The 26435-nt window shown below is 38.6% G+C and overlaps 4 protein-coding genes across 5 annotated transcripts; 2 read left to right on the top strand and 2 right to left on the bottom strand.

Annotated features, from left to right (window-relative positions):
- The first annotated feature begins 2852 nt into the window (after positions 1-2852).
- Positions 2853-3748, top strand: mtSSB (mitochondrial single stranded DNA-binding protein). Its single transcript, XM_018098175.3, has 4 exons — positions 2853-2989; positions 3060-3147; positions 3219-3327; positions 3399-3748. Exons 1-4 carry the CDS (start codon positions 2966-2968, stop codon positions 3616-3618), a joined length of 441 nt encoding a protein of 146 aa, XP_017953664.1. The 5' UTR covers positions 2853-2965; the 3' UTR covers positions 3619-3748.
- Positions 3655-4652, bottom strand: LOC108649159 (uncharacterized). The gene is made up of 3 exons (XM_089265654.1): positions 4398-4652; positions 4031-4330; positions 3655-3976 (listed from the first exon to the last, which is right to left on the bottom strand). The coding sequence occupies exons 1-3, from the start codon at positions 4554-4556 to the stop codon at positions 3752-3754; spliced, it is 684 nt and encodes a 227-aa protein (XP_089121780.1). The 5' UTR covers positions 4557-4652; the 3' UTR covers positions 3655-3751.
- An 813-nt stretch (positions 4653-5465) lies between these two features.
- LOC108660018 (organic cation transporter protein) lies at positions 5466-13057 on the top strand. Its single transcript, XM_018113227.3, has 3 exons — positions 5466-5788; positions 9767-10398; positions 10673-13057. Exons 1-3 carry the CDS (start codon positions 5746-5748, stop codon positions 11663-11665), a joined length of 1668 nt encoding a protein of 555 aa, XP_017968716.1. The 5' UTR covers positions 5466-5745; the 3' UTR covers positions 11666-13057.
- Positions 12744-24799, bottom strand: sra (RRM_RCAN_like domain containing protein Sra). 2 transcript variants are annotated; one of them, XM_089257020.1, is made up of 3 exons: positions 24503-24799; positions 13235-14118; positions 12744-13167 (listed from the first exon to the last, which is right to left on the bottom strand). In XM_089257020.1, exon 2 carries the CDS (start codon positions 14109-14111, stop codon positions 13263-13265), a length of 849 nt encoding a protein of 282 aa, XP_089113146.1. In that variant the 5' UTR covers positions 14112-14118; positions 24503-24799; the 3' UTR covers positions 12744-13167; positions 13235-13262. The 2 variants fall into 2 exon arrangements, with proteins under 2 accessions (XP_089113146.1, XP_089113143.1); XM_089257017.1 differs by having other exon boundaries at positions 12744-14118; positions 24503-24798.
- Between the last annotated feature and the right edge of the window lie 1636 nt (positions 24800-26435).

The raw sequence follows: 26435 nt of genomic DNA, 5'->3' as shown, positions 1-26435 counted from the left end.
TATTAGTCAATTAGGACTAGGAAGTTTCGATAGATGAAGATTATTTTTCATTCGCAACTAAATTACTCTTTAAGTTCTATTAAATTGAGCGTCTAGCAGGCGAACAAATACTGATTTGCTTTAAATGGGTTCCTGAGGCTAATGTTACCCAATTGCTGTAACAGCTGCGCGCGTTTTTCAAAAACCTTCGCGCAGGCGAAGGCAGCCAAGCAACGAACAAACCAAGCCGTAACAGCAACAACATTTAAGCTGCCAGTTGGAATGTTGCTGCGGCTGCTGCTGCTGCTGCTGCTACTGCTGTACATTAAGCTTAAGCTGCGTTGAGTTGAGTTTCACTATAAAATGAATATGAGTTTTCGTTGCTTTTGCACGCAAACGCACAAACGAACCAACAGACGAAACGAAACGCTACGAAACGATACGAAATGAACGAACGGACGTCCTCGAGAAGCCCAGCCAACAGCAACCACTTCAGCAACAGCAACAGCAACAGCAACCAGCCAGCTCCCTCTTCAAGCGTCGTACCGTGCCATTCGCTATACAAACTGAAAATATACAAAAAGCAACAACAGCAACAGCAACAGCAACAGCAACGGCAACGGCAACGTCGACATTTGGGACGTTCGTTCGTTAGTATCGCAACAGCGAGCAGCCGGAGTCACAGCCATAGCCATAGCCTCATATACACAGCAGATACAGATATACAGCCCACACACATACAGATACACACACTTATATGTATACACACATACACACATATGCCCAGCTACACGCGCGCTGGAAACAACGCCAGCAGACGATAGCGAAGAGAGACGAAACGAAATATAACGAAGAGAAGAGTGGAGAGGTGAGTCGAAGCGACCGTCCGACCGACCGACGACGACGACGATGGCAGCACTCGAAAACGACAGCATGAATAATGCCTTAGATTGGGGCTACACTGGGGATAGCTATGCGCTACAATATATAGGAAGAAATGGAAAAAACTTTTCTTATATAATGAAAAATATAATTTTATATGACTGTAAAAGTCGGTTCCACAAACTAAGTATTGGTTAAAGATCATTCAGTCAGTTGTATTAAAGAACTGATTAATTAATTAACTATACACGATCGATATAGTTAGAATATTCAAAGAAATTTACTACATGGAATTAAATATATGTATACTGACCATATTTTATATTTCATTTGTCTTTAACTAAATACTAAATCATATAATTTTATTATTGTTAAAAATGAAATCATTTTATGATTTTTTAACTCTTTATGATTGCAAATATTTATATTTAAAGAACAATTATATGACAATTTCTAATCATTAAATTCAGCACATTATATAGCAGTCTATTCACATGACCTACTTGAAAAACAGAATTTGAAGCATTTCCAACACTCAAACCCATCTGGGACGGACTATCTACAGCTGTCGTAGTACCCTACGAAGCGGCTGTTCTGACGCACAAATCAAATAACGCCAAGACTCATGCTGCGGCTCGGGTTGGCAATATTCTTTGGGCAGCAGCCCGGCACCAGTACCAAGAGTAACGCCGACGCCGACGCCGACGCCGATATCGACATCGACATCAACTTTGCCGCCTGCCCATCTGCACGCCCGCCCGACTGTTCGTCTTTGTCGGTTGGCTGTCGTCATCGCCTGAATTTGAATGCAAAGTCGAAGAGTTGTTGGTTTTGTTGTTGTCGCTTAGGTTGTTGTTATTGCTATTGCTCTTGCTGCGCATAGCAGGCTGAAGCTGCTGCTGCAGCAGCACACAACAGACAAACGTTACGAAAATATATAAAATAGCGAATTTGCTCTTCCGTTTTGTTTCACATTCACCTCAGCTGGATGCAATGCCTTGAATTGCTCAGTGGAAATCAATGCCGGCCTCCCGTGGGCTTTGGTGGCTAATCGGCTCTTCCAAAAACAAAATGGATCCACAAAATGGCGACTCGTAAATGTCGCTTCGGCAGTAAAACGAAGTCAATCGGCGATCGTACATCCTGTTCAATGGTCAAGCAATGCTTCGCTGCGATCGTATGCATATCTACAAATGGACCCAAGAATTTCCATCTGTATACATACTTTTAGTCTATACTATGCAATATGCTAAAAGTAAAATATATGTCTTTGTTTATTAAAATGTTTATTATCTTATTCTATTATCCAATTATGGATTGTTTGTACAATATATGTATAAAAAATATATATACATACATATATGTATATATGTACCCACATATGCCTTTTTTCAATTTGCTAGATAAACTACTTGTTAAGTAAAAAATTAGTAAGTTTAAATTTAAAGGCAGGCTACCATAACTATGCATTTTAACTACATGAGTGCTCAAGGTTTTCAAAAAAGATCTTTTTGCCTCTGGTGTCTATTATTTGAGGCAGAAAAACCAAAACAATCAAGTTTGTAAAAAATATAAATAACCAAAGCGCCACTGTCGACTGTTTTTTGTACTATGGCTTGTTTAAAAAAATTGCCCAACAGAGCGCGCCTTTACGGGGTGTTGGAGCAATGAGCTGGGTACAGCGAGCATGTAGTCGTTCCCAAATTAACCGATAGAGTAAGCCTATGATCCCATCAGTGGAAAAATCAATCCAATTGGAATACTGGTGGCAAAAATATTTGGGTATGCTAAAATAGTAAACAATACATTGACATTAACCAGAGTAGATTAACTTATTGCATACTATCACTTGAGATGATATTGTTTATTATATATTATTTTTTCAGCTAACATTTTTATTCTAGCATTTGAAATATATTCAAAACTATATCACGACCAATCCTCGGGTTTATAAAAGACTTTTCGACATATCGATATGTTGCATAAAATTTCCAACAGAGTGCGCCACAAGCAGTAGTAAATTGAGTTAAGTTAGCTGCGTCCTTTCCAAACAGCTGTTTGCAAAAATTAAAACGCATTGCCGGTTAATAAAGCACGCATAAAAATGATGCAACAAGCTAAACACATTGTAAGTTAAATGCTGTAATACTTTAAACAAAGAAATGTTCGTAAATTGTCATATATTTATGAATTAACAGCTTAAGCCAGTGCTAAATGGATTTCGGAGTCTGCCGGCACGAGGTGCCGCAAGCACGACGGCCGCAGCGCCCGCCAAAATTGAAAAAAGTATATGGAAAATCATTTCTAGGTCTGCATAAATCTATTAACAGGTCCTATTATAAATTTCAAATATATAGCTGTCAACACGGTAACTATATTGGGGCGTGTCGGTGCAGATCCACAACTCCGCGGCTCGCTGGAGCATCCGGTGGTCACCTTCTCAGTAGCTACTCACACCAATTACAAGTGAGTGGAAATGTAACATACCCATAAACATACATATAATGTAACTGTAACACAAATATTTCTTTCGCCAGATATGAGAATGGAGACTGGGCGCAACGCACCGACTGGCATCGAGTGGTTGTCTTCAAACCCAATCTGCGTGAAACTGTGCTGGAGTACCTCAAGAAGGGGCAACGCACAATGGTGCAGGGCAAGATTACATATGGCGAGATAACCGACCAGCAGGGCAACCAAAAGACAAGCACCAGCATTATAGCCGACGATGTGCTCTTCTTCCGTGACTCGAACTAAGAACTAACAATTAACAAACCAAATATCTTCATAATCTTCGTCATGTTAAGAACAAAGTTGAACTTGAATGCATTTAATTGCCTACTAATTCATACATATGTATCATATAAACCGTTATATTGAATATTAATTTTCAAAATTTATAACGAGCTGTAGTTGGGCGGGGTCCATTGTAGCGTTTGTCTTTCATTATCTTGGCTCTGTGGCGGGTGCACTTGGTACTTAAGCTATTGATCTTTACTTTTCTGCATATTTTATTATAGCTTTTAATGACCTGGTTGGTCAATTTGTGCAGCTTATCCAGTTTTTTTTCCAGTCCAGTTATTGCTGATAAATGGTAGTCCATTATCCTGGTTACCTATAGAAATACGTTAAATCTTGTCTCGTAGATATGGGTTTTCTATACTCTCACCAAATTTGGGGATTCTAAACGCACGATGGCTTCTTCGTTATAAGCCTTGAGTTCCTCTTTTAGGTCGTTACATTGCGCAGTCGATTGGTCCGCCGATATAAGTAGCTTCAGGAATGTACGATAACTGCTAGGTCTCAGGGGTATCTGCTCGGGACCCTTTGAGAAATCTATGTAGTTGGCCTGATATCGTGAAAGGAGTTTATCCATTTCATCCAACTGCACTTCGTTCTCCTGTAATTCGAGCTCCGTTTGAAAGATACACTCCTGCATTTTGTTAATAAGCAGATCCACTGTAACACGCTGAAAACGATTGATTATTGGCGAAAATCTGAATATGATTTCGTTTGCAACAGTGTCAATATCTCACTTCTTTCCCAATCTCCAAGCAATTTCTTTCCTGTTCACGTATAAAATCCATTTTTAGATCAAATTCTTTCGCCGCCTCTTCAGCCTCATCTAATAAAACTCTGGATAGCATGTCCAAATATAAAAAGGACATTGGGTCCGATATCGATGGGTCACTCATTGCTAAAATTTAATACTTTAAAAATTGATAAAATCAAAGATTAAATTTAGTAAGGCTATAAAAATATATAATACATATGTATGTTTGAAAATAAATAGGAATGTTGCTAGATGGGAATTGATTTATAATAGGTTGCTATGTAAAGGTTATTGGGAAATAAACATAAATAATGTTTAAATACAATTTTTACTTGCATGGCATAAAAAATATATGACTTCAAATTAGCGTTTATGTTAAAGAGTCATTTGAAATTGCTAAGGATCCCTAATATCATTTAACATTATGATCATGTGAAAACAGTTAAAATAAAAATAAGATTAAATATATTCCTTAAGTTACAGGTACTTTACTTTTTCTTTTTATTTTGTAAATATATTATAATAACCGGAATTTATGCCGAAAGTGCAAAAAATAAGAATATAATTATATCATGTATATACATATGTATTTTGTTATTATTTTTTCGGTCGCGTGAAATGTAACTTAATCCATATCTAATACTCATTTAGACGAGCCTTCAAGCTTTTATAATGTAAAATTTGGCTCTGAGCGACTTGGCAACTAGCTGCAATTACATCTAATCTTGCGATCCACACGCTGCTTGGAAACAAATGATGCTGAATTATAACACACACACACACATTCTTCCTCTTCTGCTGTTGATTTGTAAGCTTATCGATCTAGAATTATGTCACAGAATTGAATAGCAACAACAAAGGGGGCCACAACAAATTTAGCAAACACTCAAATACCGCGATCCACACTCTCAATCGTCGAGCTCTTCCACACATATCGGCGGGAGCGTTTCGTTATCTGTGTGTGTGCGAGTATTTGTTGGGTTTATATGATATGTTCATGTATATGTATGTGAGTGTTATTCAGTCACGACTCGAAACTCATTTCGCGTACTCAAAGCCCATTCAGTTCGCATTTAGCTTTTTGCCAGCACGGCGGCGCTTGCCAATCTCCAGCGCACGTTACAAACGGCTTGGGGTCTCAGTCCCGCCTCTCGTGGCTCTGATAATCGAAATCCCAACTTATTTACATCAAGTGTATTGCAATCAAGTATAAGCCAACAGAAGATGCAAATTGCTACCACTTGATTTATCGAGTTGAATTCAGAGGGAATCTATTTCTTACCTGGAACGATATTTATTGTTGAACAATAGCACTATTAATCTAAGCAAAAATGGCTGTGGATTACGTTTTAGAGGACTTAATGGGCAAACTGGGTGAGTAGATAGGTCAATCACTCCGCCAACGTTACAAAGTGTGTGGCGTCCTTATCATGGGCGCATATCAGCAATGCGTTCGCTTATCTTGTGCCCGGCATGGCGACCGCGTTGTTTCCGTTTATCCAAGTCGAAAATGCATTAATGTTAGATTCAGTTATCCGGCTGTCACTTTTAATTATCAGATGCGAGATATTGTTATCTCTTTGATATATGTCCGCATTTTGCTCGTCCCTTTGATTTCGTATATGCATGCGATTGTGTGCATACCTACATACATACATATATGTACAAACATATAATCTTTCATATTTTTTATTATCATTGTCGGCCAGTCAAGTTTAATACACTTTTAATTGCCCCTGTTTGCTAATTTAATAATCATCTCAAGGTTAAGAGTCGTATATGACTGACTGACATTTAGTTACAACTTCCTATATAGAGAACGCAACTCAGTCAAAATTGTCGATCGTCAGTAATCGATCGTTTCCAGTTGGACATATACATATGAAATAGACTTTACAAATATATCTTTGGGAACGTACTCAGACCGCATCGTCACGCGGTTGCAGATGAGCTGCTTATTAAGTTTTAGAATGGGATGCGGTTTATTCAGGTAATTCACACGTTTATAGATAAATGCGAGCAGTTGAAAAGTCATTATAAATATTGCATTGTAAACTAATGCAAATTTATTAAGATTATTATTATTTTTTTTTTTATAAATACGCGCGAACTACGCTTCAAATTTACTCTAAGCTTACATAACCTTTAATAAGCATTGTGTAAGCCCTATAACCATAAATGGCAAGGCTTATCAATGACAGAATTCAATCAGTTTTATATTTTTGTTATTGATGAATTTATTGGTTAATTGAATAGCAAGAGTTCGTAAACTGCATTTGGCAAATTCTTCAAATCGTAACATATGAATTTTAAGGCGGCCCACGCCGGTCTGTAGAAAACAAGTTTTTATCATTCGATGCCAACCGGTAAGAGACTAATGACCGCATTAGCCACTTTTTCCTCGCGTCAAAGTATATGTTAATATCTTGTATCTACATATATTGTAAGTACATATGACGGCAAAAGATTCGAAAGTCCAAAAACAGGTTATTCAATTTATGTTCTTCTAATATTTATACTTTTAATTATTTACTTATTGTTTCATTTATTTATTTTGTTTTTTGTTTTGCTCAGCTCTACCTCTTAGTGAAGGTGAGATCTGAATTGTTTCTACGTTCCGTGACTTTCTAGTTCTTCTTTTAGCTCTGTCATTCAAAACATGACTCAAACGTAGTGAAATATATATACAAAATATTATATTTACCAAATGTGTTGGGCAATTCTGAATGACCTTCACTTTTACTAAAAAAAAAAAAAAGTTCTTTTGTTATATATATAAATATGTATATAAACATATTTGCGCTGATAAGAACTCTGTTGGACTCTGAGGGGCAAAGGTCTCAACGCTCTGTATAGAATTCATTTATATTTAACATATATGCCCATATATACATTAAGAAAGCGTGCTGTATGAGTTATATATGTAGGTGTGTAAATTATAATTATATAAGTGTTAGTCGAACTATTCAAAATGAATAGTAAAGGGCTTTGTTATGATAATGCAGTGCAACCTGTTGCGATTTACATGTTCTCCCTGTCCAAATTGAATCAGGGCGTAGTCTAGGTCAAGTTTACATACATCGGCTCCATATATGTATATTGAATTTTTGTATATATAGAATGTTCTTTTGTTTATATTTACATTTATTTTGATTCGCTTGTTCGATAATGTGGCTACTGACCTAGAGCGAATATGTACAACAACACACAGATTATACCAATTACTTGCTGTAACACACTCGCAATTATTAAACAAACTTTTAAATATGCATATGATTGAGGAAAAATCCATCAGCAAACTGAAAACCATATACAATCCATACAACCGCACATTGCAGTGGGGCCAACCACAGTTGATGCACTCGATTCGTTTGTGCAACATTTGGCATTGTTCATTTTGTGGCTCACAGTTGTGCAATGGCTTAGTTATAGTGTGTGTAATTAAAAGCAAACATAAGTTCTAAATCAATGTCAAAAAGTTTTAAATGTTACCGAAGAGAATGGAGAACGAAATTAAAATGCAATAGCAATTCTAAGGGGCATTTCAATTTTTTTTTGTTAGTTGAATGATGTGAGCACGCACTAGAAATACAATTGATCTCTATATGAAACATAATATAATGTTTCTATCATTTTTTCACACAGCATAGCTAACATCAATGTAGAGTCGAGTAAAGTATTAATACGTCAATCAGCATATGTTTGATGGGTATTTGAAGATGATAAGCTTTTAACTCGTTTATTCTGTTGACAGTTTTTTGTTTCTTTTTTTTTTCACTGCGAGTCAAAGAGCAAAATAGTATTGGTCTTTTATCTATTCAATAATAACAATTTCCTTGCTCCATTTATGATGACAGTATATTGCAAATACATGGTTTATGTCATGTTTGATTACCAAAATAAACAATTCGTGTTCGTTATTGTGCCTAAGGGCAGGGCTCCACTAAACTGGGCGAAACAGCCCACAATGCGGCCATAAACTGATGAAAAGCTCTGTGGACTGATTTTCTGATAATCCGTTATGATTTCGCATTCTACCGTTTGATTTCATATTCATTTTCAATTTCATTACGTATCGATCGGACGGTCGGCAGTTTTTCTGATTATGCAATTGAATTTAATTAAAGATCGCCGGAGTGTGGAATTGGTATTAATTAAAAACTACTTTTTTGTGCCCGAGATCTGTGACATAATTTCACACTTATAGTGCGATCATTTGAGCAGTTTTACAAATTCTTAGACAATGGTATCACGTCTGGGAATTGTCTGTAACTTTACTGGCATTCGTCTGTTGTTTGTCTTTTTGTCCACTCAACTGGTTGAACACATCAATATTGATATTGCTAGAATAGTTGGTACCGCAAATCAATTGTAATTTATTGTCGATTGAACATTGGACCGATCAAGTGACAAATATCTAGGCTACGTCCAAAGAAATTTACAAAGTGCCTGACCTCGAGAAGCCAGATCACAGCACAGCACAGTACAGTGCATGCAAAAAATATATCAACGCCAATAGTTCCCATAAAACATAAAAGAGAAGAGTAAACAGAGAAAAGCAAAACCAACTGTTGGCAAACAGTTTACCGCGCATTTGTATGCCATTCAATTGAAATCGAATTGAATAAATTCCACTTGATTTAATTGCAAAGTCTGCCGAGTGACGACAATTCTATCGGCGCCGTTAAACGCGTTCAGTTACGCCCAACGAAAAATATCTGATAACCCAATTTGACAACAAAAAGAACTCTGTTGTCATAGCTGATTATATCATATCATGCACGACATATGAAAGTGGATAATCCAATCATTTTAAAAGCATTTATCTGAAGAAAAATATATGGCATGCAAATAAAATACTAATTTGCAATTGTAATCCATGTTGAATCGGCATTCAATTAAACAAATAAGTGGCAGACGCCTTCTTTGCTTATCTTAGCTCATTCATTTCGTGTTTATTTGCAATATTGTTGAAATCTGTTTAATTAAATAAAGCAAACACAAGTGCTTTCTATTATGAGCCCAACAGTCAGTGGCAAATATAAGGAAATTTTCTACATTTAATATCCTTTGCGTTTCAGAAAAGAAAGAAAATAATTTAGAAAGTTTTTACTGATTTTTGGCTACTTTTTCCTAGTATCTTGGTTTCATTATTATTATATGATAAAAAGCGAATTCCATTGTGGCCAAATCAGTACGTCGATAATCTATTTATTTTTACTCTGATAAATAATATTCTGATAAGCCATTCGGAAGAATGGTATTGCATTATCAACTTCCGTCCTAGACAGTATTTATTATTTTATTTAATTAAGATTCGCATATTGACTGATTATATTTTTGTTCTTTAAGGTGAATTCGGCAAATACCAATTCGCTCAATTTTTCCTGCAAGTGCTGTCCGCTTTGACAGCGGGTATGCACATGCTGTCCCTGGTGACTGTTGCATCAGTGCCCGAGCATCGATGCTTTATAGCCGGCGTAGATAACAGTACCCTGTCCCAGTTGCCATGGAACTCTACCGCCATCCTTGACGCCATTCCATTAAAGCCATCCGGCGAGCTGGACTCCTGTCATATGTACAATGCGAGCGCTGGGGATCACAGCCAGATACCCTGTGAGAAGTATGTGTACGATACAACGTATTATAAGACATCCCGCACCATCGACTGGGACTTCGTTTGCGATCGTCGCTGGATGGGTGCCATCATTCAAACAGTCTTTATGTTGGGTACATTCACGGGCGCCGTTACGTTGGGTGGCCTGGCAGATAAGGTCGGTCGCAAGACCGTCTTTTGCTGGTCGGCGCTACTGCAACTATTTGTCGGCGTAGGCGTGGCTTTCATCCCGGAATACTTTTCGGTCATGGTGGCGCGTTTTATCCTAGGTATAGTGGGCTCCGCTGGTGCCTATATATGCGGCTTTGTACTGACCATGGAGCTGGTGGGCGCTACCAAACGGACAGTATGCGGCATTACCTTCCAGGTGAGCACAAAATTTTGCTAATCATATTGAATGACTTGGCTATATGAATCTTCTAGATAGATATTCTGAATCTAAAAACCCGATTTCTCAATCAATTCACAGCTTTGAGACAATATAGGTCAAGGCAAAAAACAAAAAAAAAAAAAAACCAATTAATACGTTTCAAAAACTTCTAATTAAATTAAAGCTTAGACCGTGAAATTTGCAAGACAATTGAATAGATTTGAACTCTACAGAGAAATTATTTTTGAAATCAAATTATTTCTTTTTCCAGGCTGTCTTTGCTGGTGGCATAATGCTCGTTGCCGGCTGGGGTGCCATTATCAAGGATCGTCAAATGCTGCAGGTGGTGTATGGCTTGCACGGTTGCCTGTTTCTGGCCCATTGGTGGCTGATGGATGAGTCGCCGCGCTGGCTGTGGATGCAGGGGCGTGCCGCCGAGGCAGTGGACATTGTGGCAAAGGGAGTACGCATTAACGGCTCTGGCATACCCATAGGCAAGGACTACTATGTGCAGAAGGCCAAGCAACAGGCTGCTGTTGAGGAGAAGTCGAGTGCTGGTCTCGCGGATCTCTTCCGCACGCCCAACTTGCGGATGAAGACCCTGAACGTGTGCCTCTGTTGGTTCGCTAACTCAATTGTCTACTATGGCCTATCGCTGAGTGCTGGCAAGCTTTATGGCAATCCCTATCTGATACTGTTCCTTATGGGTCTGGTGGAGTTCCCTAGCTATATAACCATTGTTTTTGTCCTGGATCGCCTGGGACGTCGCTCCATCACCTCCACTCTGATGCTTGGTGGCGGCTTCTGTTGCATCGTGGCCGCCTTCATAGCTCAGGGTACCACACTGTCCACGAGTATTGTGATGCTGGGTAAGCTGCTTATTGCTGGATCCTTTGCCGTCATCTACAACTACTCGGCGGAGCTGTTTCCCACTGTGGTGCGCAACTCAGCCATGGGATTGGGCTCAATGTGTGCCCGTCTCTCTGGCGCTCTGACACCCCTGATTACTCTACTCGGCGATTCATTTGATCCGAAGATTCCGGCTGTGCTGTTCGGCGTGGTTGCCTTAGTGTCCGGCTTCTGGGTTATGTTCCTGCCGGAAACAATGAACAAGCCAATGCCAGAGTCCATTGAGGATGGCGAGCGCTTTGGCAAGGGTGATACCTGGTTCAGCCAATGTGCTGGCCGGAAGCCACGCCAGGATAGTATTTATCCCGACGATCCTGAGCAAATGGTGCCGCTCAAGACCATCGAAAGTAAATAAGATATGCCAAAGTTTTGTTTTTTGTTTTGTTTTGTTAAGCCTAAGACACATCTATACTGACACACACCCACACACACATGCACTCCCACTATCAGCTGCTTTTGCGCTGTTTAGTTAGCTTTCATCATGTTAATAAATTACATAAAATACATCTGTTTGGAGCTATTGACCAAAGACATGCAAGCCAATGGATGCAGTATCCCACTGCTATTTCAAATATGTGCTTTAAGCTGTTTTCATATTACATTTGAACCGAAAAGTTGCACTAAAGAAGCTTGTAAGATAATCAGATGGAAAATGTATTCCATGAGAAATATAGCTCTCAGACAGGGATTTGATCGAAAATGCCAGGTTAGCAAATTCATTAACCATAACGACATTCGGATCAAGCTTAAAAGTATGCGTTAGTATTGTTACAGGTATATCAGTTCTCAGCTAAAATATAATTATAATTAAATATCTGGGAGTACTGCATCCTTTTAAAAATACGGCTATTTGTAAATTCTATATTTTGGGCACACATTTAAAGGAACCTACTCGATTTTTCTTTGGTTTTATGTTAAAATGACTAACAATTAGAAATCATATCTCAGTGTGATTAAATTATTTGGTTGTCGCCGTCTTCAGAACCATTTCGGGACAATAGAAAACGCACAAGGAGTACATGTACGAAAGCCTGGGATGGGATTCACGAATTGCTGCAAAAGTGGCAAAAATATGGCGACCGCATTGCAAATATTTCACATTTTCTCACGTCAATTAAAGGACTTTGTATTGTTTTTTGTTTAAAATGGTTTTTGATTTGGTTACTAGGTACAATTGAGAACATTCATTTTGAATTTGAATATAACTTCATTTTTCATTTACTTGTTTTTGAATTGTAGCTAATGTGTATACATATATACGTATTTCAATATCAGATATAGATATCCGAGTTCTCTGTGGCTTACAATTAGATTAACATTTACATATACACAGATATATAGATTCATATCCGAATTTCCGTTTGCGATTTCTTCGTCATCTTGAGTGCAAAAGTTCATTTTTTGCAGCTACTTGCAAACATATTTTGTTATACATATTTCTTTTTTAGCATGAAGGTACATTTAGATATTGTGGATAGCCACATCGATACAAATAGAAACAGACACCAAGAGAGAGACAACGCGATTTCGTATGCAAACAACAAACACATCTAGAATCAATTGGAGTTAACAGCTCCACTTGGCGTACATTAAGATAAGCTAATGTTTGTAAATGCTCGACGGCAACGCTCGAGGCAAATCATAAGGAAACGGGAAACCGAAACTTGAAACGCTCCAAACGTGAGAGTACAAGTACTTAATATAAAACATAGCTACGTGTAAATTAATCACAATCGAATTTTGTTTTAAGAAATTATTTACAACAAATTCTCTCAACCGCCAGGCTGCCCACACTGCTGCCCATTCTCAATGGCCAAATGTCCAGTCATCTGGCTTGCCATAGTCCTCATTCGTTCTCTATAGATGCTCAGTATTGGTTGTGGTACGCTGGCGCTGGCTCTGGCTCTTGCATATGCCGCCAAACATTCCGTTTTAAGCTCTTAGTTTGGCGCTTATGCGCGCTCCGGACATTTGGTTTGTACAATCGGTGCTTTGGGCTGGAGTGCAGTGCCTACGCTGCCGGTCTCGGGCAGCACAGCGGTGTGCACAATAATTGCTGGCTGATCCTCACTCTGTGGGTGCAGCTCGTGGGATTCGCCGGGCGTCAAGCTGGCCAATGCAGCGAGCAGATCGTGGTTTACCAACGGCTCACCTTCCTCGCGCGGCTCCCAGCCGGCTGGTGGTGAGGCGGGCGGAGAGATAAGGAACTGTTTGACCGGCGCCGGTGGCTGTAGATTCTTGTTGTTAACAGGTGTCACCGGCTGAGCAAAGTAGCAGGTGATCACTGTCTTTTTGTTAAACTCGTATTGGTGCAGTTTAATGCGCGCATTGGCCGCTGCGACGGCATTGTCATAGTTCACCCGCAGCCGGCGAAAGCTGCGCAGCCACTGGAAAGTGGCCGACTCGCTGAAGGTACGGAACAGTTCCTCCATGGCGTGCTTAAGCTCGGGATTAGCAAACACCTCCGAGTGTATGTTGGTCACGATGATCGACGTGGGCAGATCATCAAACGAATCGGGATCCACCTCCGGCTCTGTATCGGTGTCCACGTCTGCTTCAGGCGGCAACGTCGGGTGCTGACTGGGCAGACCGTCGGCGGCGTTTATATAAATATCCTGATCCGGTGACAGTTTGTCTATGCTTCCACCGCCGCTGCTGTTCTGCGTTGACTTTAATTTGCTGCTATTATTGTTATTATGGTTGCTGCGTGGTAGTGTCGTCGTTGGTGTGACATTGCCGGCATCCCCATCAGCGCTCGCCGAGCTGGCTGCGTTGTTATTCGACTTGGACGTGTCGGACATGGCTGGGCTGTAATATATAGAGAGAGAGCGAGAGAGAAAATGAAGTCAGTGTGAGTATTTCAACTATTTACAAAGCTTGTACGCATACGAGTTGTAAAGTGTGGAGCAAGATGTTTCGACAAACTATTTCCAACTATGCGTGCGAGGAGAAAGGCATCTCCGTTGCTCAAGGTCAGAGTAAAGCGGAAGTCTGTATGTTAAGGCAAGTGGAAAAAATCCATATCCACATTACGCTGCTCACTTGTGGAATGAGGATTTGCCTTTTGCTAAAACAATTAAATATATTCTGCTCTTAAAGGAAAATAGACAAGTTAACCAAGAAACAAACCTGACTCTTTTTTCCCAAGTCAGTGAAATTAAGGACAGCAATTAGCCTTTCATCATTGCCTAAATACGTTTTGCATTATAAAGGTTTCTGTGGGCTATAGCCAGCGGATAACATTAGCACCTTTATTTTATAATTGCGGGCTAATGTTAATTTATCTAGTGATACTCTTTTTGGTTATGCTTGCCCACACACAAAAAATTCTCTTAAGGAATAAAACAGATCCTTTTAAGCAACGTATTAATTGCCATATTTGCCTAATTGCTAACTACTAAAACTCATTGACGTAACACCGTTGGAGCAAGTGCCTCAAAATATTTACGACCAAAAAGCTACAGACGTGTCTACAGATATTTAGAATACAAGAAAAATAGTGAAAAAAAAAAAAAAAAAAAAAAAAAAAAAAATAGAACTCAAAGAAGGGGAAATGTGGATTGGGGCAGTGAAGTAAACTTAAGTATCGCCACGTGAAGGCAATCAATAGCGACTGCTGTGAGCTCGCTTTGGTGACGCACTGTTGATTCACAACTGCTCTTGATTTTATTGTTATATATATATATATATATATCCTATATATACTATATACCCTAAATATAGGTTAAATGAGGGGCTGGGTGATTAATAGCATTGGCGAATTTTTGTGAATGAATGAAAATGAGCAAAGTCGGCGCGACAAAGCTACGGCATGGGGGCAATGACGTCCTCGTTGTCGTCGCCTTTGACGTCGTCCCTGCCATAGGCGCTGCTGTTATTGGGATTGTTGTTGTTGTTTACGGCAGCACCTGCGACTGGGTTCAATTTGCCGACACGAAACCAAGAAACTTTTACCCACTTTTATTATGATGATTACTATTTTGGGCCGAGCATAGTTTTAGATTAGCGCTCAATTGTATGCTATAAAATGCTTACTTCCTTGCAGACTGAGCGCCCGTCTATTTATATAGCGTCTAGCGACAGTGAACAAGTATCTAGGCGTCTACACAGTGGCTTGATTATATATTTGCTTAATATTAGCTTACTTTTATTTTATTGTTTTCTTCACAGCAAGGCAGTCAAAGTGTTTTCCCACATTTTGATATTCACAATTACCATGAAATTATCACGCAATTACTTAAAATTCACAGTAAAATCTCAAACACACTTTTGCAAAAGCATTAAATTCAGAATTCCCATTTTTAATGGGTTCAGAGTTTGAAAATGATACAATATCAAACAGGGCAAAATATAGTCTTACTAGTATTTAAAAAGAAATCCATTGCTTTACCTTTTTTATTTTATTTTATTTATTGCAATTATGAAGGAAATTCTCTTCACTTTCAGACACACTTCAAAAAGTCCAACATTTAAAGGTCAACAAAAATAAAATATCGAATCGCAAACCAGCATCTATCACGGCACATCGACTGACTTTAGTTACCTAAATTCTGTATAACTCGCTCGTTTGTGCGTCATCAATCAATCGGTAGAGAAAAACATAGCAAAAAGAAGAGATAATTGGATTTCAATCACTATTTTTGTTTATTTATAAATAATTTAAACTTTTATTTCTACTGAGCCAAATTTAGTATAGAAGTCGCGTACTTTTTTAAGACTTGCTTCCATTAACATATCTAAGCTGCCATTAACTCATTCTCTACAATTGCAAATGGATAATTTAATTGAAAATGTGCTGGAGATTGGCACTTTTGTGGTTTGTTTTTCATTAAATTTAAATGCAATTACGAACATGGGCAATGTGCTATCTAGCTATTGACAGGGCTATTATGCCAAATTGACACATTCCCGTGGTTGAGGGCGAAGGCAACTGTCAAGCGCAGGCTTTAAAGTGCGCGACTCGGGCCTCTAGGACGCTCAGCGTACTAATATCCTTGTCACTGGACAAGACACGGTGACCGCCCGTAGTGAAAAGCTCTGGTTGTTGTTTTCGCGTTTTGTTTTGTTTTGTTTTTTTGTTTTTTTGTTGTTGCCACGTTTCGTTGGCTTAGCGTGGCGCACAGATGCAAAGTACGAGCGCGATAGGAAGTACAATAAAAACAATGGCCAAATTCAAACAGTAGCCCCAAATGACGACAGCGACGCAACAGACCTGAACGTGTCCACAAGAACGAGGACAACGTCGATGGCACTGGCGACTACGACGAGTTGATCTATTTCTGGATGATTGATTTGCTTAAAAAAACATATACAAACACACATAAAAACATATACGTACATTTCTTACTCGTGCGGAAGTTAAGCTCTGTGTTCGCATGACGTATGCATTATTATGTTGAGTTTCGTTCAGTGAGCCTTTTACTGAATGGGTCTGCTGGAAATACGCTTGAACTGTAGTCTGAAGGTAAGCGTACTGGTAGGTAAATGGAAACCAGAAAATGCAAGTAACTAAGGGAGGTAATGGGCGGAATCTCTAGTAAACGAGCGGCTTGCATGCAAATTGTGTGGCTGCCTGGATGACGTCATCATTTGTTTGCATGCCAAAATAATCGCAAAGTTCTCTTATAAAAGGCGCAATACCTATAAAAAGCCGGGCTTAAAATATTTAAACGAATAAAGACAAAACAACGTCCAGCGCGACTCAACATGATGATGAATTAGCCGACGCTCGTTATCCTGCGACCTTCACTCATTCATAATTGCTGTCATTATTATATCAAGTGGGTCCCTAGCAAATTATAAGAAGCCTCCGCCTAGTTTGCATAGTGGGCGTTAACCTAGCAGAGCTTGGTATGCTAAAGCGTTGGCACACAAATACAAAGAATTTCTGTAAAATAAAAAAATATATATATTCTGATTGTACAAAAATAGATCAAACATGGCCGTGCAGACAATGCAACAACAGGTGAGAGCTAAGGAGCTCGGTCACACTTGACCTTTGCACTTTACCGAAGCTAAATAAATTCTTTGCCCACGTTTAGAGCATAACTTTATCACTATTTTTGTTTTTTTTGTATATAAGTTCTTGCAACTATGGCAAATGCGTAGAACTTTAAATAAGACTATAAACTAATTTAATTGGATTTCACTTGAAAATACAATCAAGTCCTGATGAGAGCGTGTCTGCTAATAGTTAATCAGAATGAGTGCAATTGCAACTGAAAGTGCACAGTAGTCTCTCATTTCCGTTGCCCTTCGTCTGACCTTCAGGAGAAAAACAGAACATGTTTCAATGCCAATGCGTGGGATAATCTAATTTGATTTCAACCAACCAATTTGAGACTGAACCTGCATACGGTATTCATATGTGCCACGAATGCTCGTACGCTTGCCACGCACATTTATTCGATATATGTTTCATGTGGGGGCTTGTTTTTGCTATTGAAGCATGCACAGTTCAATATTTAATTAAAAGTTTCTGAAAGTGGATTATGCTGCATTCAATGCGTCTGATCCATGTTCTCACATTTATAGCTGTCTGCAGTTGATGTAGATGCAAAGAATTGATGAAATATGCAGTTATTAGTTATATCTATTTTATTTATATTAGACTCACAATTGTTGCAGTATTATATGGAATATGCTTTAAATGATGTATCAAGACGGCAGATTATTTTTATTAACAACATTCCCTTCCTGCGTATGCATGATTCATGTAAAGCCTTAAGCTTTTCAAGCAAAAGCAGCAGCAAAAGCAAGCAACACCCACAGCTCGAGCTATTTATGTATCTAGTATGCGAAACGCCCACCTAAAAGTCTGCAATGCTTTTTATAACACTCTTCTATATATAATTTAATTGAGCATCATATGACGCGTGCAGCTTGCCAGGCAGCCACCCAGCTGGTTGCAACTGTCGGCGGCAGCCGGTTTGGTAATTGTTTATAAAGGTGAACCGAACACTGTGTCATAATGCACCATGTACACAATACATATAAGTGGATGTGTGCCCGCACACAGACATGCGTATGTATACACTGCGTATGCACAATTTTCTTTATGTACTACGGAGCCGCAATAGGGTGGAAGGCTTCCGCTTGTGGATTGCCGTGTGGGCATGTCGCATGCAACAAATGCCAAAGATTCCTTATCAGTGGAATGCTTTCACTGCATTCAAGCATTCAGCTGAATTAGCAGACACAGTTTTAACCCTATCCCGTTGTTAATTCATTGAAGAATATTTTCGTTGTTTTTTTGTTGTACACTTTTTCGCATTTGGTTGACTAATTGAAGGTAATCCCTTAATCCATTTGACAGTTGCCTCCCGCATCGTCAGTTATCGCGAGTTCGGCCCCACGCTGCCCACTCATTAAGATGTATACACTCGTATATATTTATATATTACACGTATATAACGTTAACAATCATCCCTACGAAACAATATTTGTATCTATGTATGACGCCCGCATGCGAGTAAATCGAGCGTGTGTGGTCGACTGGGTGGCTCCGGGTGTAATAGAATAGCCTCCGCTGCATGGATTGTTGCGGCATTGTGACCTTTAACATTGGCTGCTTCAGAGCTGCCTCAGAATCGCACAGCTTCAATTTCTGCTGGCTCAATGCTTTTGCCCGTCATGACAATGGCAGCTTTTGTAATTACCCGACACATTCAGGCACAAGCTGTTAATAAAATCGTTTACACGCCGATAAGCAGGCAATCCAACAAAATTGCTGCATTCCATGTATTCAAATAGATGAACATTATTCAAATTAATTACCTAATAATAGAAACCTAGTATGTAATTATAATAATTGTAATTCTAAAATCATAAGATCAACTATTGTTAGGAATGAAATTTGATTGAAAAATTTATATAGATAACGTGTTATAGGCAAAATCATGATATTTTAAAATTTCATAGTTTTTGCATTCAAGCCTTTATAAATTCAGAGTTTGATACATGGGAATTTGATTAAATTGATTGGATTCGCATAATTTGATTTGTTATATGATCAATTTATTTGCTGCCTAGAATATTTTAGCGCAAAGCTTTAATAGACACAACCTGTGGGGTTAAATGCGCCAAGCAACCTTTGAGTTGAGTATGTGACATTTGACAGTTATGAGAGCTTACTCTGGCGCTCTCAGCAACAGTCTGGGTTTCAGATTGTTGGTAAATAGAAGGCAACTACGGCATATATACTTTTAGCATCTGAGCAGTGGCATGTAGGAGAATTATTAATTGAAAATTGCGGCATATCAAAAGCAGCAACTGCTGGCGGTCATAACTCACGTATGGTTAAGGCATTGCTATCAACAAATTTAATAAATTTGAGGGAAAGAGCGCATAAAATTTAAAATCACTTCAGTTCGACTATTTTATTCGAGTATGAAAAGGAAGCTGTAAACTCTTTGGGATTATAAAGCACCGCTCAAAGCCAAGCATATTTTAATCCAAATTCAAAGCTGTCTCTGCGCAAATTATACAAATTTTGTTAAAATCCCAACGTAGATTTTCGTTAAGTAACAAGAGAAGTTTCTTTTCAAGAATGCAAAGCGTACAGTTACTCTGAAAGTACTTTTAATGATTTCCGGAAATTAATAAAGAAATAGAATAATTCTGAAGAAGCTTTAACCATTTATTAATAGCCTGTAAATACGTCATTGCTCCATTCAACATCTTTAACATGAAAGCAGACGCTTGTTGAAAAATTGAATTTTTATCGGACTCAACGCTCCCGACATTGAGCGCTGGCTTCGGGGGAATATTTCGGGACCCACACAAATGACAGCCGTCCACCCACTACCCCATCTAACAACTAGATATGCTCACAAGTTTCGATGGTTATCGAGCATAGCCTTGGGTTTCTGACACATTTTTGCAGACAGGCCCTTTTGTTGCTGGCTGTCAGGAACAACTGATGACATGCCAAAGCAGCCGCTAAAATAGTTTCATCAACTTATGCAAAATGTAGCCAAATTTGGCATGTGTTGCCAAATTCGAATAGGGAGTTATCACAAATATGGAGTAGAAGGAATACTGTCAACTATTTAATATAAAATAATTCTGCATACAAAGCACGATATTAATAATGTAATTAATCATCAGCCCCTTTAGATAGATATTTATTTAATTAATAGATATCAAATTATAATGATATAACGAAACAACAACTTGAACTTATTTAATATATGAAATCGTAAATCATGGAGGTTAAGCTAAAATACATAAACTAGTTTAGGTACACAGTAGGATCGCCATTATAAGCGCATTCAATTTTCATTTCTATAATTGATATTATAGAAACTTTACGGTTTAGTCGTCTATCGTAAATTTGATTTAGCAGAGAATTGCTTTCGGTTCAAATTATAGACTTCCTCTAATTACCATTTATATATACATTTTTTTTTGTAGGTGCCTATACATTCTTAAAAAACATCATTTTTGCCATCTGCAAGGGTATTAGCGTAGGGGTTAATTTGGGGATCGCTTGTTAAGCACGTTCTGTTCTGCTAAATCGTAATTCATTGCCGTAGTGGTCGTCATTGCCCGGCGCTTATCATTGATAGCCCGGCGTTGACGCACCAAATGAACCCGGTTGCAGCTGATGTCGACAAGTTGTCCCCAGTTACCGACTAAACTGATAACAATTAACAGTTGTTATTATCGTTAATTGAGACGTACACACATAAAGAGGCATTGTGTTGCCAGTATATTTATGCCCCAACTAGGTATGCTTCAACTCAAGTCAAGGCGTCGACAATGCCAATCAGCACACTGATTCCATTGTGCTCAGCGAGCCATTCCACTCGCTCGCTCTGACGTCTGTTCAATTGCAACGCAGTCGCCCAGTCTTAGTCTCGAAACTAACCGATTGACGAAAGAGCCAGCCCATGCTCAGTTCGTCAAGTGCCAAGAGCAGTGTATGGCGAAAGACTCGAGTTGTGAGTGAGTGACTGACAGATACTCTGTATGGGGCATTCAAAATGCTATTAAAAACGTGACAAATATATCTAATATATTTTTTTAGAACTCTATTAACTTTCGATTTAGATAGCAAGCTAATGACATATAAAATAACTGAATCAACTATATAAGTATAAAGATTAATGTCTACAGGGTATTTTAAAATAGCGTAAGAGCAAAGTGAACGCAATTTAAAAATAGCCAAAGACGCGTTCAAATGCCCAACTGATATGAAAACAAGAACAATGAGTTGATTTATTTTAAAACTCTTCATATTTTTTGCGTCAGCATCGACGCAAACTATGCAAATACTACGTAGGCTCTGTGTACATATATGCATATGTACGAATACATATGCAGACATGGAGATACGCCCATTGACCGCCTTTACCAAAACTTTCGATTTCCCCTCATTTTACCAAATTGGTATTACAAAATTATAGTATCTGTGTCATTCGGCATACGAATCGTGGCCAATTTAATAGCAAAATATATATACATCAGTAATACATCAGCGAGTGAAAAATGAAATCTATAATAAATATAAATAGCATTTGAAAATAAAACTCGGAATCTGAAATTGCTGAGCTGACTGATTGACTGAATTGAACTAACCTTTTTCTTTGAGTTTTAAAGCAGCGCAAAGGATGTCAATAGCTCATCCTCTGATTAATCAACTGCGCGAAAAGCTATTGAACGCGCTTTTCATCCTATTTATCTCTAAGTCCTAAAAGTTGATAATGTAATTATGACGTGAATAAAATATTTTTATAATTTTGATAGAAAATGAGTTAATAAATTAAGGAGGGCGTACTTGCATAGATTCTAGACGAATACCAATAACTGAATTTAAAGTAATTAAGTAAAAGTATTTACGTAAGGGCCAGAGCTTTTTTTATTTTGTGCTAATTTTTATGATAGCCAAGACAAGTTGTTAAGGCGATGTCTGGGAGTTAAATTGGTGACAGTCAAAGGCTTCCAAACGGGCACTGTCCCGTGGCCAGACAAAGGTCGCTATAGAAACCAAGGTCGAGCTTGGCAAGATGTGCTGTTACAGTGCGTGTGTGATTTAGGTGTGCGTGTGCGTGTGTGTGTGTGTTGCTTGGAGGCAATGTCTACGGCAACGCCCACAGCAATCGCGAAGGAGAGCAAAAGAGAGACACAGAAAGAGAGTAAGGCAACAAAAAATATAAAAATATTTGCACAAGAGCCGATTTTTATTTGCATTTGAGAATTTATTGCTTCTGGCTTCTCTGCTTTCGGTCGGTTTCGACTCAGCAATTTTCATTTTCTGATTTCTGTGCTGCTAAGGGAATTTGTTACTGCGAGGACCGAAAGGCAATGGGCGCTGTACGCGCTGCCCAAAGCAATTAAAATTTTCAAGCAACCAGTGGCAGTCGCACCAGCAGCAAGAACAACAACTACAACTACAGCTGAACCACATCTCCAGACAAGGACGCCATTGTGTTTAGAATTCACAAGCCAGCACAAAGGGCGGCAATTGTGATAGGTGTTTGGGGTTACAGGCTGCCAGTCACGGTCATGGCTGAAGGAACCCCTTCCTCAACATAAAGATGCGATACGCAAGATGGACACGCCAGCTGATGGCCAACAGACATGGGCAGGAAATTCAATAAAGCAAACAAATTTACATATGTGCACAAACAACTAGCAAAAAATATACAGTGCTTTGATCTTAATTGCAAAATACCCTATTGTTAATTATAATAATATTTTAATTTGTAAAATATTATTATAATATATATTTCCAATTTACATTTATATATTTATATTTATATTTATATTTATATTTATATTTATATTTGCTATTTGTATCTAATAAGGTATTGGAATTCCAGGGAATTAAATAATATCCGCGCTCGTTCATTAGGATTACAAAATAATCTGCTGCTAGAATTCTAAGGCACATCGTCATTGTGTGTCGTTGCAAATAAATGACTATCGAGACATAATACCTCTCAATGCTGTGAATGTGTGTAGGGTATTAATGTATTCGCACCCACGCAAATAAGAGTGTCATGGAAAAGGCAGATTTAGAGTGCGAAATGTCGAACACTGAACTTCCCATACACTTGTTACAATAACAACAATTATACAGAGATATATCTAAATGTAAATAAAAGCGAATGGACATTCTTATACGTATTATAGTCAAATAATAATAAGCTTTAATATCGGATGTAAATATTATTTTCATTCCTGAATTATATGTATGTATATATTTAACAAAATATATTATTAGGCATTACTAATAATACCATAAGGTACGATTGGGTAAATCATAAGAATATTAATATATTGTACATATTTGTAATTCAGTGTCTCTGTTACTACTACTACGAAATTCCCTGAACTTGTTGAAGAACTGATATTCCAATGATTCTTCGTTAATTTTCTGCACAAGCAACAACACACACACACTCACGCACACGCTCCTCTAACTGCGCAATTGCGCTTGGACTGAATTTTAGGACATGTTATGGGAATTTATTTGTAGATGGACCTTCTGAATGTGATGATAACATTCGAGTAGGTACTTGCCAAACCAGAACTTTTCAGTATTTTAAAACCCTTTAGTTTTAAGTAAGTTTCGACGGTATGGGGTGGATTTGTGACCACTATTAAAGTTGTATGAGTCGAGCCAAGTCGACCCAGTCCGTGACCCTGACCATACATGCTTGTTACATACATTTTAACAAAATCATTATACCTTAAATTCCCATTATCTATGGCTTCAGGGTATAAAAACGCGCAATTTATCAGAAGCGTCACAACAAATTTCCTCTGCCCTTCGAAATGTGCCAGTTTTAATAGGGGCGAGAATTTGTGGCAAGTGGCAAGTGGCATATAGCGAATATGTGGCAAAGGGGAAGGCTCCTCCGGGTTTAATTACGTTGCAGTGAAAATGTTACGCGTATGCCGTAATACGAATAAATTGAATTTGCAGCAGTGCGGCAATGGCCGACAGTTTCAATGTTTATAAACAAAACGTGAGCAAACAAAAGCGAAAGCAAAACATTTTTCTACATACACATACATACATTCGTATACACACTTATGCACACATACATACATATCCGAACATAAAAAAACTTGCATCTATAGACGCCGCCTTGGTATGTATATGCATTACATAAGCAAATTGGAATTGCGATCCTCACGAATTTGTTCGTCAGCATTAAAAATAAATAATGCATTTACTTACCGCTTGTAAACTACTTCAGGAAACTGACGCCGAAAACGCCGACAAATGTTGTTTATGTTGTTATCTATCCAGCGAAGTTTGAGAACGACGCGAAACAGTCAAATGGTGTGTTCTTAATATTAATTCTAACGGATATCGTGACCGAGCTTGTGTAGTGTATAATGCAAAAGCAAATAAGTTTTGCTTTTTGGCATCTGCTTGACACAATTTGACTTTTCGACAGTCAGAACGCGACACAACCGCTCCCCACAATTTTCGCTTCAATAATATTTGTGTTAATTCCAGTGTAACCAGAGTGTACTCTCCAAAAATACTAATAATACACGTAAAATATGGTACTATCACTAACCAGAGAGCACATAGACCGGACACGTAGTGTAAAGTGTTTTGCACACTTATTTTCGAGGGTAATCTCCCAGTCAACTTCGTATTTGCTCGGCTCATCACTTTTAGGGGTCGGACTACAAAAATATGCGAGAGCACAATCATTTCGCTTTATGCGCTCGACCCAGATGGTCGATGGTTGAACAAAAGATCCCTCTGCGCTCAATGTTTCCCTTGCTCTCTCTCTCTCTCTCGATGCTCTTTGCTCTCTCAAATGTGTATATGTGTGTATGCATGTGAGCACAAGCAGCAGCTCTGAGCTGCCAGCTCACGAAAATTGAAATTTCTTCGCAGCAAGAACCCATGCCTTCCCTTCTGTGTGAAGAGTATACCGAACTTATCAAACTGTTTGCCAAGCTCGTACAAAATATGTATATGTGTTTTCGATTTTATTTGTGGAAAGAGTATGAAAGCGTTGGTGCTCATAGTGAAAATGCTTTCGCGACGAGCGTGCACGCACACACTCTCCCTTGCTACATGTACTATGAGCATTTGTGTGCCTGTGTGCGAAGCTCTTGCTGCCAGTAGCAATTTTAAATCCCAGCATTTGCATTTGGTCGATCTTGTGAAGTGCTCACATACATACATACGTACATATGTATGTACATATATACATTTGATTGTGTGTACGCATGGGCTGCGATGCTTACAATTATGGGAGATCACTTGTAGAAGCATTTATATGCCTATGTGATTTCATATGTGCGTGTGTGTATGGGCATGTGTGCTTGGGAGATGAACATTGGCGTGTGCCTGCCTCAACTTAGAATGATGTGAACGATTTTGGGCTTTTGTAGCTTTATTGACTAGCTAAAGCGACAAGTGCATGTGTGTAGTATATTGACTGGCGAGTAACTCGCGCTTATATTTAAGCACCTGATTTCATTTCAATGAATGCATTTTTTAAAAATATGTAATACCTGATTAAGTTCATTAAGCTAATGGAAAGCAATCCCTTGCACCTGTTATTATATATACATACATGCATGCAAGTAAAAAAACTTATACGCTGTATTGACAAGTGCATATCAAGTATTAAAAAAAATGCATTCATTGAAATGAAATCAGGTGCTTAAATATAAGCGCGAGTTACTCGCCAGTCAATATACTACACACATGCACTTGTCGCTTTAGCTAGTCAATAAAGCTACAAAAGCCCAAAATCGTTCACATCATTCTAAGTTGAGGCAGGCACACGCCAATGTTCATCTCCCAAGCACACATGCCCATACACACACGCACATATGAAATCACATAGGCATAGAAATGCTTCTACAAGTGATCTCCCATAATTGTAAGCATCGCAGCCCATGCGTACACACAATCAAATGTATATATGTACATACATATGTACGTATGTATGTATGTGAGCACTTCACAAGATCGACCAAATGCAAATGCTGGGATTTAAAATTGCTACTGGCAGCAAGAGCTTCGCACACAGGCACACAAATGCTCATAGTACATGTAGCAAGGGAGAGTGTGTGCGTGCACGCTCGTCGCGAAAGCATTTTCACTATGAGCACCAACGCTTTCATACTCTTTCCAC

Source organism: Drosophila navojoa, chromosome 2 (genome assembly GCF_054131105.1).
Source record: "Drosophila navojoa isolate 15081-1374.11 chromosome 2, UAZ_NAV_1.0, whole genome shotgun sequence".
Taxonomy (NCBI): domain Eukaryota; kingdom Metazoa; phylum Arthropoda; class Insecta; order Diptera; family Drosophilidae; genus Drosophila; species Drosophila navojoa.
This window is presented reverse-complemented; position numbering and strand designations above follow the sequence as displayed.